Genomic DNA, 13,708 nt, shown 5'->3' on the forward strand with positions numbered 1-13,708 from the left:
TGATTATTGTCACTCTTCTCCAAAGGATCTCGCACCACAATGTTGTTAATTAATCCTCTCTCATTACACAATACTCAGTCTGGGATGGCTTGCTCTCTTTTTGGTTCCTTAATTTATTGGTCAAGGAAACCATCCCTCATACATTCCAGGAAATCCCCCTCCATCGCATTGCTACCAGTTTGGTTAGTTCAATCAATATATAGATTGAAGTAACAAATCGGCATTGCATCAAAAATGGAGGTGAGGAAGGTACTGAACAAATCTGTCATGGCAAAACTATTTTACCAATTGTAAGAACAAAGTGTAATTCTCCAGGGGAAGATGTAGAGGAATTGGGTTTGAAATGGGGTCAGTGGGTGGTGAGGAATATTAGGAAGTTGTCAGGGTGAAACTTATCTGTAATTGAGATAATAAGAGTGATGTGACAATGTCAAGGTGATGATTAAGAACATGATCAGGAGTTTTATGGATGGAGGTGTTTGGAAGGCTAGTGAACTCAGAATAAAATGAATCGGGATGGAGATAATTAAGGATAAGGAGTCACTCAGTGCAGAGGATGATGTCAGCCTTCCATGGGGACCATTGCCCTCCAGGATACCCTGGTCCACTCTTCCTTCACTCTCAATAACCCCCTCCCCACTCCCACCACAGACCCATGGCACCTTCCCCTGGAACCACAGAAGGTGCAAAACCTGCTCATTTACCTCCTCACAATCCAAGGCTCCAAACACAGGTGAAGCAGCACTTTATCTGCACTTCATTCAATCTAGTCCACTGTATTTGCTGTTTACAACATGGTCTCTTCTATATTGCAGAGACAAAGCGCAGATTGGGAAACCACTTTGCAGGACATCTATGTTGTGTCTGAAGTTCCATTTGCTTGCCACTTTAAACATACCATCCAATTCTCTGGCCAACATGTCTGCCTCAGGCTTGCTGCAGTGCTGCACTGAAGCTCAGTCCAAGCTGGAAGAACAGCACCTAATTTTCCCACCTGGGGACCCTGCAGCCTTCTGGGCTCAATAACAAGTGCAATAACCTTAGAGCCTGAACACCTCCTTCTGGGTTTATTATCCAACCCCAGGCCTTGCTTTAAACATGGCCCACTCATGCTCACCATTAGCAGGTTTTCTTTCTCCCTCACTCATTGTAGATCATTCTTTTCTGCCCAACTACTGTTTTGTCTGGGCTCCACCTATCATTCATTTCAGCAGATATGCCACAGTTTCCTTTTGATTTGATTTATTGTTGTCACATGCACCTAAGTACAGTGAGAAGTTTTGTTTTGCAGAGTTTTGTGGAGCAGATCATAACAAACAGGGACATACACATCATAGGATGCTTAGACAGAGCTAGGCGTACAATTAGTTCTGAAAAAAGGGTCACATTGACTGTTTTCTCTCCACAGATGCTTCCAGACATGTTGAGTTTCTCCAGCAATTTCTGTTTTTGTTGGAAATGCATCAGCGTTCTTTCAGTGATTCAATATCTTAGAATTTCCTCCTTAAGGATATTGTGGGTCAACCTACAACACATGGACCATAGCAGTTCAAGAAGGCTTCTCAAGGGGCAACTAGGGATGAACAACAAGCACTAGTCCAGACAGCAACACTCACATCCCATAAGGAATAAGAAAAATGATGAAGCTAAGGGGCAACAATTCAATGAGAAATAAAAGGGGGCTGAAGTACCGTCTTTGGGGAGCATTCATTGTGAAGGCACAGAAGGCAGCTTACTGTCTGAGATGCTTCAGATCCTGAGACAGTGGTAGGACAGTAACGAGACCGAGGTACAGTGCTGTCTTGGTGAGGACTCATGAATGAACCTCAATTAGGGGAAATGGAAGGTCAGAATGACTGTGTGACAGTAAAAGGAGGCGGAAAGGATTCTGAGAAAGAAATAGTAATTATCATTTTTTTGGGCCAGATATGGAGTGACAGATACGTAAACAATGCATTAATACCCAAATCTGGCAAACAGTTCAGGGAAAGTACATGAATTCTGAGAGTTACAAAGCTTCAGAAGTTACCAGCAAATTTTACAGTTTGCCTCGAACAAACAAATCTTGTCTTTGAGGTTCCCTTACTTTTACAAACTTGCTGCCTGTCACATTTTCCACTTGTCAGTTAGGGCTCAGAACGAGTTGTGTACATAGCATTTCATTGAGGGATTCTAAACGCATAGACACTAGGAGCAGCAATATGCCATTTATCCCCTTGAGCCTGCTCGCAATATGATCATGGCTCAGTCTCAATACCACACTTCTGCTTTTTGTCCCTTGATGCCTTTAAAATCAAGAATCTTTGGTGTGCAATGCCAAACACTCTTTCTGATTCATAAAGGGCACAATGTAACCAGTTGAGTCTGAATCTTGTTGTAACTTATTGTTAAAATGTTTAAAAGTTCAAATTTTAAACTTATTTTCTTGCCTTTCCTTTTTCAAACTTAATATTCCAACTGAGAGGTACTCAGGAAATTACAGTGATGCATGTCAAGCCAAAGCCAGTAACACCTGAACAGAGTGGACAGGGAACACTGTCTCATACACCCAGGTAACACTGCGTAGAAGCCAACTCGATGGACCGAATGGCCTAATTCTGCTTCTATATCTTTTGGGTCGAATTCCCAAATATTAAATTCCTCATATGGGTTGTGATGTTCTTTGAATTTCTGGAATTACTGTGTCAAATGTCACCTGGAGGTGTTGAGATTTCTGTGCTGTAAGCTTGTCCTACACTCTTTATGACAGTTTCTGCTTTGCTGTACATTTCTGATGTGAAGGTGCAGGTATTGGACTGGAGTACGGTAAGGTCGGAAATCACACGACACCAGGTTTATGTGAAAGCACAAGCTTTCAGAGAGCTGCTCTTTTTGTCAGGTGAAGTGGAGGGAAGCACACAGGCACATAAATAGTGGAGAGGTCAAAAGATAGTACAAATGGTGTGAGTGGAGTGTCGACAGGCTGAATAGCAAGTGAAGCGATAACCTATGAACCAACTAACTGAGGTAGAGAAATAATTACAAAAAATTGAAGCTTTTTTGAGCATATGTCCTCCTGCGTTTCTTTTTAATAATATTTGGTATAAGGCTTTTCGTGTGAATCGACGCTTCGGGCATAAGCTCTTCTTCAGGAAGCCCTTCTTCGGGCTTATGCCCGAAACGTCGATTCTCCTGCTCCTTGGATGCTGCCTGACCTGCTGCGCTTTTCCAGCAACACATTTTCAGCTCTGATCTCCAGCATCTGCAGACCTGACTTTCTCCTTTTCAGAATGACCAATCCCTCAGGGACTAAATTAGGGGAGATTTTGGCAGGGGACTGTGTTGGAAAGGGAACTGACAAAGCTGTCAGAGTCTGTCAGGCAATCGACAGGGCAGGGGGAAATGGGATGAACCAGAGTGTATCCACATGTAGACTGATCGATGATCCAGAACACCAGACCAACGGTGCTCAGTGAGACAGTTCAGCAGTGTTGTCCAAATCCAGCTTTTCTATGGCCCACTAAGTGGTTTAAAGCTCACTACAACTGGACTTGGTTGACTCAGGACCAACAAAAACGAAAGGAGGAGGAAGGGAACATCAAATTAAAAACAATTAAAACATATTTACAGCTGCACTTAAAAGTCATTACAATTGTTTTAAAATAGATATCAGCAATAAGAGCTTCATAATTCACTCACTCAGATGAGAGATAGCCTTACCTAAGTAATTGGAAGCAGGTTTGATCGTGATTTGATTCCAACACTGTTCATTTTTCTTCGCTTTAAGGTTATTTATATAAAGAGCAGGTACAGCACCGGAGGCTATTTGGCCCCCTTAGTCTGTACTAGCTGAATTCAGACGAATCTGACTTTCAACCTTGGCCTAAATGTATTTCAAATTAACGTTGGACAGTGCACCAGTCTCTGTCATTACCATGTGCATTAATAAGGAATGAAGCAGGTAAGGATTGTTGTCTTATGTCTCACAGTGGGTATACCTTTCAGAAAGATGCTCATAATATTATCACTATTGCAGCATGTGACCTAACTGTATAAAAGTCTTAGATACCATCTTACCTATGACCACTTGGAAGCATGACATGGTATACACAGCATGTTGCTCTGGATAATTTAGTTACCCAGGTACTGCCATGCCAATGAATGTACTATTTGTATGTAACAGCTGGTTGTAATAAATATCTATTAAGTTCTTCAATATTACCATATCCCAGGCCTATTGTCTTTTTTTACATTACAGGAGGGATCAGGCAAATCAGGCACAGTACCCTGCTGGAGGGAAACCCCACATCATAGGCTCACAGGATCATCAACTATCCTCTAGCTTAAGGGAGGAGGACTGATGGCTTTAGCTTGCTGGACAAATGGTTTGTCTCACAGAGAGACACCAATAAACACACAGGTTCGATTCCTGTACCAGCGGAGGTGACCACAAAGATCCTACCTTTGCAACCTTTCTCTCACCCTGAGGTGTGGTGACCCTCAAGTTAAGCTCCCCACCAGATATCACTATAATGGGAGAGTAGCCCGGTACTCTGGATTGTCACTGTTTATACAGCCTGTCTGGTCTCCTCTTTGTCCCATGCTTTCTGGGGAAGTCAGTGTCAATCCTGGGGATCTCCGGAGTGGATTTGAATAAATTGAGCAAGGCATCAAAGAGATGGCTATATTGTGATCCACCAAGTTGTAAGTTTTAGTTGATTTTAAAACCCCCTTGCTTCTCTATTATGATCTCAAAACACAACACTCTCCAATTACGTCTCGTGTTGAAACCCTCTTAAATTCTTTTTAGCCACCTTCTTCTTAACTTTGAGTCAGATTAATAAACCTTGAGATTATTTTCTTTTTCTCTTTCCTCGACCCAGCCCGGATGCTGTGCATCAGCGTCACTTACACACCGCCCCATGTCTAAATGTCTCTTAACATGCACCATGAAAGTTGTATCGTCTTGGGGCAATGGGAATGAATGGCCACGCTCGGACTGGGTCTTTCTCGTCAGGCGGTGGATTTTGCTGCCCCCTTGCGGCGCCAAGGCAGGATCACCGGTCAGTGTGAGCACCGTATCATTTCGGAAAGTTTATGACTTCTTGTTGTAGTGCCCTCCTCGTTCCACCCTGTTTCTTTATCCGTTTGACTCGTTAGAGAGGAGGGGGATACAACAACCGGAGGTGATGCATTCATCAAGTTTTGCAGAAACTCATTTCAATAAAAGTGATGTTTTGAAAGCTTGGCAAGCGGGAAAAATGATCATGAAAGTTATAAACTGCAAACAGCCTTCAGGCAAGCGCTTCGAAGATCCACCCAAGTTTGGCCCCAAAAGGGATCCCTGTCTTCACTTCAATTCCTGCACACCAACAAAAACCTATCTCAATTCTGTCTGCATCTTTGATTGCAAAAAAAATACAATTATATTCCGTGCAGACATTTTAAAAAAAAAATCCAGGTCAGTTCAATGAAGCGGATTACGGTGTTGACTTTTTTAATGTGTTATTAAGACAGTCGCGAAACAACACAATTATTTCAAAACCGGCCCAAAAAAAAACTCCAGAATTATCAGGAACTGCCACACCGGATGTGAAAGATCCAGCGTTAAAATGAATTGTTTCATGTGACACTCGATGTTAGCAGGAGTTCATGCAATATCAACAGGACTAAAGCTTTCTTCAGTGCATATTCAGGGAGACTATTTTTTAAAACAACTGACTCTGCGTGTTTTATTTACTTTAGCGGTGTTCATTCTCATCGTATTTGTAAATAATACATGAGACATTAAAAGGACAATATTTTTCCTTATCCTACTGCAATGTCAAGGTCCTTTAATGTATTGCTACGGTTTTAAAATTCAACTCCGGGGACAGGGGAGATGGACACTGTCACATTATTCATACTATCACTTCGTTTAGGCGACAGAATTGAGACACTTGTCTCAACCCCAACCTTCCCCAAAGTCAAATGGAATACCTCGTGTGTAGTCTTCCCGGGTCACCTGCTTCGCAACGTGTTTACACTTGCAGCCTTCAGGGGGGAAAAAAAACTACCCATTCTTGTATAAACAGATTGCAGACTATAAACCAATCATTTGTAGAAGAAGCGATCAATGTGTTAGTTCTTGGCCACGCACACATTGCTGCGGCTGCTGCTTTTACAGTCTCTCACTCCAAGAGTCTGCTGTTCACAGCGACGGACCCAGTTTACAAAGTTAAAAATCACACAACACCAAGTACAACACACCCGTTGGACTACAATATCCTGTTTGTGTGATTTTTAACTTTGTCCACCCCAGTCTAACCCCGGCATCTCCACATCGATTTCCCCCTTATTCAGCTGCATCACCTTGAGTGATGACATGGGAGATTTGATAAAGGATACAGTCGCTGCCGTGTGAATTGGTGTGGGGTCTATCCGGAGTGCAATGAGTCTGTATGTGTGTGTAAATGAGCTCCTTTTGCAGTTGACTTTTTGAGATTGAGTCAACGAGAAGATCTGTGAAAATCCGGCGAGATATTGTCACTGTATCCTCAATCATAATGAAATTACATAAAATTACATTGTGCAGATGTGCAACCGGACAATGCCAAAACGCTCCATAACAACTCACTGACAAACCTTTCAAGCTAATGGGGTCCCAGACACTATTCACTCGCTAATATGGAGGGTTCAGGCGGGAATGGGAGATGGAGTTGTGATGCCCTCCGTAGCCCAACAGCCTGACCAGAATCTCCGCTGCCAGGCTGTCAGAGTGAACACTTCAGGTGCAGTAATAGCGGATCAGATCTTCTCGCTATCACTCCCCTCCCCCAGTCAGAGGCCCCTGTAAAATAAAATGTAGGGAAAAGAAGGAGAATATAGTTTAAAACAGAACCTAAGGATTGGTCGGTGGGCGCTGGGTGAATGAGAAAGGCTTTCCGTGAGGGAACGGTTCCCAAATTCAGTGCCATTGGAAGAGCAGGCTGAGTGCAGTCCTCCCGCCTGTTTACGGACTGGGAGAGATATTGACGTCCATTCCTGGGTCTTTTACCCGAAACGTCGATTTTCCTGCTCCTCGGATGCTGCCTGACCTGCTGTGCTTTTCCAGCACCGCTCTAATCTAGGCTCTGGTTTCCAGCATCTGCAGACCTCACTTTTGCCTACGGCCTGGGAACCCGCTGTCATCTTGTGCTAACTTCATACACAGCGGCTCCTTCAGCCTCAGCTCCAGCCTCAACCTCAACCCCGGACCATTTCTCCCAACGTCCATTCAGTTTACTGTTTAATGATCACTTCGCCCGCTTCTCTATTCTGGACAGGATTCGGATCTCAGGGTTGGGGGTTGAGGGGCGGGGGGGAAGGCTGAATCTTCAGCCTTGTGCACACACTGGCACTGTTCACCCCCCCCACCCCATTCCGTGTGAATGAGGGACACGGGGTCAGTAGTTGTCAGAACGCTGTCAGGTTTGACTGAATTGAGGAACGGAGTGTCTGTTCGGGCTGAGGACAGTTGCAAACACACTGGGGCTGCCTTTGCAGAGACTGGGGCCAGGGCTTACTGACGTGCAGTATCTCTCTCAGACACACACTGTCCCTGTGTTTACCAGCTCCACGCGGTTGCGTCCTGCAATGACGCCAGTGGCAGGCGCTATAAAAAGCGGCGGAGCTCTGTACTGTCTCGTTGTGTTGCTGAGCTCCTGCTCCTGCCTGGACTCCCTGTGTCTCTAACACCTCCTGCCAGTCTCTGTGAGTGTGTGTGTGTGTCTGTACCATCCGCACTGCCCTCCAGCTCAGCTTTGCTGTCCCTGTCCCTCTGGTTATGATGAAGATGTCGCCCTGCGACCCAGAGGTTAACATTCCCGCCAAGAACTGTTACCGGATGGTCATCCTGGGCTCCTCCAAAGTGGGCAAAAGCGCCATCGTGTCGCGTTTCCTCAACAGCAAATTCGAGGACCAGTACACGCCGACCATCGAGGACTTCCACCGCAAGTTTTACAGCATCCGCGGCGATGTGTATCAGCTCGACATCCTGGACACGTCGGGAAACCACCCGTTCCCAGCCATGAGGCGCCTTTCCATCCTGACAGGTAAAACCACCTTCCACCGGACCGCGGGATAGACTCACCCCCACACTCTCCCTGCACCCCCACACTCTCCCTGCACCCCCACACTCTCCCTGCACCCCCACGCTCTCCCTGTACCCCCACGCTCTCCCTGCACCCCCACATTCTCCCTGTACCCCCACACTCCCTGTACCCCCACACTCTCCCTGTACCCCCACACTCTCCCTGCACCCCCACACTCTCCCTCCACCCGCACACTCTCCCTGCACCCCCACGCTCTCCCTGTACCCCCACGCTCTCCCTGCACCCCCACATTCTCCCTGTACCCCCACACTCCCTGCACCCCCACACTCTCCCTGTACCCCCACACTCTCCCTGTACCCCCACACTCTCCCTGTACCCCCACACTCTCCATGTACCCCCACACTCTCCCTGCACCCCCACACTCTCCCTCCACCTCCAAACCACGCACAGCCAAAAACGTATTTAAATTATTTTTAAAAACCCGAAAGAACTACTGGAAATCAGAATTACAAGCATAAATTGCTAGCGAGACTCAACATTCATGGAGGGAAAGCAAAGTTAACGTTTCGGGTCCAGTGACCCTTCCTGAGAAACCCTTTAAAGTCACGCTCTTGTGTTATGAGTTTAAACTTGAGCCCTCCATCCCACCCGGTCAACTTCCAATCTGAGGCGCAACATTTAGCGTTAGTTCTGTGTTGTTTGCTCAGTTGAGGGGCAGGAGCTGATAGTTTTTTAGTCTTTAAACTCCTCGGTGAGGAGAGAGAGAGATCCGGTCTGTTTAAGCTGGGATTTTGAGTTGGAAAGGGGAGTGTTTTGAAGGGAGAGTGTCTGTCAGCGGGGAAGGGGGGGAAATGCTGTGAAACATTAGCAGTGTTGTTGTGTCTCCGGCCTGTCAGCGTGCACTCACGGTCTTCTTGTCTGTGTCTGATACAGGTGATGTCTTTATCCTGGTCTTCAGTCTGGATAACCAGGACTCATTTGAGGAAGTTCAGCGGCTCAAGCAGCAGATCATGGAGACCAAGTCGTGCCTGAAGAACAAGACCAAGGATAATATTGACGTCCCGATCGTCATTTGCGGTAACAAGAGTGACCGGGATTTCTACCGGGAGGTGCCCAGGGACAAGATCCAGCGGCTGCTGGATGGTGACTCCAAATGCGCCTATTTTGAGATCTCAGCAAAGAGGAACAGTAATGTGGACGAGATGTTCCAGACCCTGTTCACCATGGCCAAGCTGCCGAGTGAGATGAGCCCGGACTTGCACAGGAAAGTCTCGGTGCAGTACTGTGACATCCTGCACCGGAAAACCTTCCGCAGCCGCAAGCTCAAGGACGACGATGCGTACGGGATCGTAGCGCCGTTCGCCCGGAGACCGAGTGTGCACAGCGACCTGATGTACATCAAAGAGAAGGCGTTCGGCGGCACCCACGCCCGGGACAAGGACCGCTGTGTCATCAGCTAAAGTGCCCCCCCCCCCCCTTCAAGCTGAGTAGGCCCAAGAGGTCTGGGGACGGGTGTGTGTGCGTGTGTGTGCTGGGGGCAGGCGGACAGCAAAGGTCACTCACTCCTGCCTCCTCCTCCTCCTCCTCCTGGGGCGCGAACCAGCCCCAGTGACGGCGTTTGCTAAAGACTGGCGAGCCCTCTAGCGAGGACAGTGTCGGACCATCCCGCTGATGAGGCGATCTCTCACGGAAGGGGACGCCAGCTCTCACACAGGGAGAGATACAGGCGCAAGGACTGACAGAAACACACACAAAATTGAGAGGCTGCTGTGACAGGTCTCCTGAGGAATGTTCCTTTTTTTTGTCGTTTTGACTGTGAAATGTTTGTACTTGATTTTTTTTTCAAAAAGTCAGCATATTGTAACCTTGATGTGTGCAACCTCCTACATGTAGTGCAATGGACGTCAGAAGTTGTTTACAATTGCCATTTTTTTGTATACTGGCAATCAAAAGTTGTACTTGAACAATGAACAAAGTCTTAATTTTCTAATAAATGTTTTGAAATGAAGCCCGTGTTGTGACCTCTGCTGCTTTCAAATAACGTTTCATATTTCTCCACGCTTGCTTTGCCAATCAACCAATCAGTGATCGTGCAGTTACTGCATCATGTTCATGAATATCTTACCAATGGTCAAACAAGGATAATAAAGTTCTTTTAAGATAAGGAATTTTTTTAAATAAAATAGCTACAGAAAGAATGTTACTTCCAAGATAATAAACTAAAGGTCAGCACTAATCACTGAAAAATTCAGGGGAAAAGATCTTCAACTGGATAGCAGTGCAAACGTGGAACATACTGTCACAGGGAGCGGTTGAAGTGAACAGTGTATTTGATATTAAGGGGAAACTAGCCAGGCCAATGGGGGAAAGGAACTAGGGAGTTAGAATGGTGGATGGAAAGTGGTTCCGGCAGAACAAACACCGGTGTGGATTGGTGGAACAGAAAGGTCCGTTTCCAATATACAATTTGTATCTCAAAAGAAAATACTGGAGAAGGTGACAAAGCGGATGAAGCCATATGCCTAAATAATGATCAGCAACGAATTCATGCCAACAAGTACTGAATCCCTTAATTAACATGATTGATTTCCATAACTGGTCATTTACTGCATTGTTCTTTGCAGTGTGCAATTTAGTTGCATGTTTGCCTTGACAGAAAAAACGATACTTCAAATAATTTTGTTGTAAACTACCTTGAGACACACTGAGGTCTTGAATGGTGCAAAGTAAATACAAGTCGAGAGTGTGGAAAAGCACAGCAGGTCAGGCAGCATCGGGGAGCAGGAGAATCAATGTTTCCAGCATAAGCCCTTCATCAGGAATGAGGCTGTGAGCCAAGGTGTCTGAGAGATAAATGGGAAGGGGAGTGGGGCTGGGGAGAAGGTAACTGAGAATGTGGTAGGTGGATGGAGGTGGGGTAATGGTGATAGGTCAGAGAGGAGGGTGGAGCGGAATAGGTGAGAAGGAAGATGGACAGGTAGGATAGGTCATGAGGGTAGTGCTGAGTTGGACGGTTGGAACTGGGAGAAGGTAGGGGGAGAGGAAACTGGTGAAACTGATGCTGTGGGGTTGGAGGGTCCTGAGGTGGAAGATGAGACGTTCTTCCTCCAGGTATTGGTGGTGAGGGAGTGGCAATGGCGGAGGCCCAGGACCTGCATGTCGTCGGCAGAGTGGGAGGGGAGTTGAAATGTTGGGCCATGGGGCAGTGGGGTTGGCTGGTGTGGGTGTCCTGGAGATATTCTCTGAAGCACTCTGCGAGTAGGCATCCTGTCTCCCCAGTGTAAAGGAGACTGCATTGGAAGCAATGGATACAGTAAATAACATGTGGAAGTGCAGGTAAAACTCTGATAGATGTGGAAGGCTCCTTTGCACCTTGCACAGAGGTGAGGGGGAGGTGTGGGAGCAGGGGTATTCTGTCTTTGTTTTGGTTGGAGGTGTGGGATTCGAGGGCAGAGGTGCAGGAAGCGGATAAGATGTGCTGGAGGGCATCATCAACCACGTGGGAGGGGAAATTGCAGTCTTTTAAAGGAGGAGGCCACCTGGTATGATCTGTTGTGGAACTGGTCCTCCTGGGAGCAGATGTGGCAGAGGCGGATAGGAAATGCTATAAGGGATAGCATTTTTATAGGAGGCTGGATGGGAGGAAGTATAATTCAGGTAAGCTGTGGGAGTCAATGGGTTTGGAGAAAATGTCAGTGTTGAGTTGGTCACCGTTGATGGAGATGGAGAGGTCCAGGATGGGGAGGGAAGTGTCAGACGTGGTCCAGATGGAATGGGTTGGTGAAGTTGATGAACTGCTCGACCTCCTCATGGGAACATGAGGTGGCGCTGATGCAGTCATCAATGTAATGGAGGAAAAGGTGGGGAGTGGTGTAACTGCGGAATACAGACTGTTCCACATAACTGACAAAGAGACAGTCATGTGGGTGCCCATGGCTACCCCCTTCATCTGGAGGAAGTGGGAGGGTTCCAAGGAGAAATTGTTGATGGTGAGGACCGGTTCACCCAAATGAATGAGAGTGTCAGTGGAAGGGTACTGGTAGAGTTGCAGAAGAAATGGAAGGCTTGGAGGCCCTGGTCATGGCGGATGGAGGTGTATAGGGACTGGATGTCCATGGTGACAATGAGGTGTTGGAGGCTGGGGAAGCAAAAGTCTTGGAGGAGGTGGAAGGCGTGGGTAGTGTCCCAAACTTTTGTGGTGAGTTCCCGGACCGGGGGAATAGGACAGTATCGAAGTATGTGGAGATGAGTTCGGTAAATATAAATAATTTTCAGTAGCTGTCAAGGTATCTACAACACTTAAATTCATTCACAGCAAACAAGAGGAACAGGACTCTCACCTCCCAACTCAGCATTTTCCAGTCCCTTTTGATTCAGCATTGAATTGAGCAGTTACATGCAATGAACTCATTCCACTTTGCCACGTGCAGTCTTGAACCTTGTTTTTCATGTTTTTGCTTTTAGACAGAGCTGTTACTTATTCTATCATTTACATTCTGAATGAAATGCTTCTTTTTTTAAACTTATAATCATTGCTATTTCCTTTGCTCTGTTCCATGCTGTCTGTCCTCTGTCCTATCCCAGACCCTTCTTTTGTTCTTCCTTTCCCCTCTCTCCTTTCTATAGTGGTAAGACACATCACATTTTCAATATACACAGAGAAGGTGCAGGAGAGATACTGCAGGACTGGGGGCAGATCTGTAGAGAGAGAATTACAGTTAAATCTTATATGAATTTTTCAGAATTACATTGATTTTCTGGCTTCCAATCCAGGTTGGAATCATTACCTGACACATAGGAAGATGATCCTGTCTGTTCTGGGGGTCAGTCATCTCAGCTCCAGGACACGGATGCAGGAGTTCCTCAGGATAGTGTCATAGTCCCAACCATCTTCAGCTGCTTCATCAATGACCTTCCCTCCATCATAAGGTGAGAGGTGGGGATGTTCATCGATGATTGCAAAATATTCAGCACCATTCACACCTCTTCAGATTACTGAAGTATGTTGAGATACAACAAAATCTGGACAATATCCAGGCTTAGTCTGACAAGTGGCAAGTAACATTCACAGTATACAAATACCAGACTCTCCAATAAGAAACAATCTAGCCACTGCCCTTTGATTTTCAATGGTGTTACCATCACTAATGCCCACTATCAGAATCCTGGCAGTTACCCATTGACCAGAAACTCAACTGGACTCACTATATGAACACAGTGGCTACAAGACCAAGTCAGAGGTTAGGAATACTGCAGTGAGAAACTCACCTCCTGCCTCCCCAAAGTCTGGCCAGCATCCTGAAGAAGGGCCTGTGCCCGAAACGTCGAATCTCCTGTTCCCTGGATGCTGCCTGACCTGCTGTGCTGTTCCAGCAATAAAGTTTCAACTTTGATCTCCAGCATCTGCAGACCTCACTTTCTCCTCCAGCATCTACAAGGCACAAGTGAGAAGTGTGGTAGAATTCTAATCACTTGCCTGGCTGGGTGCAGCTCCAACAACCCTCAAGAAGCTTGACACCATCCAGGACAAAACAGCCCGCTTGATTGGCACCACATCCACAAACATCCTCTCTAGCAGCAGTGTGTACCATTTAAAAGATGAATTGCAGACATTCACCAAAGCTCCTTAGCACTTTCTAAACCCAGGTCCTCTTCAC

General features: G+C 46.3%; 1 protein-coding gene across 1 annotated transcript; it reads left to right on the plus strand.

The window, feature by feature from the left end:
* The first annotated feature begins 7,663 nt into the window (after positions 1-7,663).
* On the plus strand, positions 7,664-10,059 carry rasd1 (RAS, dexamethasone-induced 1). Its single transcript, XM_043711013.2, has 2 exons — positions 7,664-8,051; positions 8,985-10,059. Exons 1-2 carry the CDS (start codon positions 7,784-7,786, stop codon positions 9,509-9,511), a joined length of 795 nt encoding a protein of 264 aa, XP_043566948.1. The 5' UTR covers positions 7,664-7,783; the 3' UTR covers positions 9,512-10,059.
* The last annotated feature ends 3,649 nt before the right edge of the window (positions 10,060-13,708 follow it).

Source organism: Chiloscyllium plagiosum, unplaced genomic scaffold, assembly GCF_037043375.1.
Source record: "Chiloscyllium plagiosum isolate Xiang-an unplaced genomic scaffold, Cpla_swu_hap1 HiC_scaffold_20, whole genome shotgun sequence".
NCBI classification, from domain to species: Eukaryota; Metazoa; Chordata; class Chondrichthyes; order Orectolobiformes; family Hemiscylliidae; genus Chiloscyllium; species Chiloscyllium plagiosum.

What these genes read in the sequence shown, in the direction of transcription:
- rasd1 (XM_043711013.2), top strand. Translation starts at nt 7,784, where the DNA reads ATGATGAAGATGTCGCCCTGCGACCCAGAGGTTAACATTCCCGCCAAG. An exon ending in GCGCCTTTCCATCCTGACAG is followed by an intron (nt 8,052 to 8,984) that starts GTAAAACCACCT and finishes TGTCTGATACAG; the next exon opens with GTGATGTCTTTATCCTGGTC.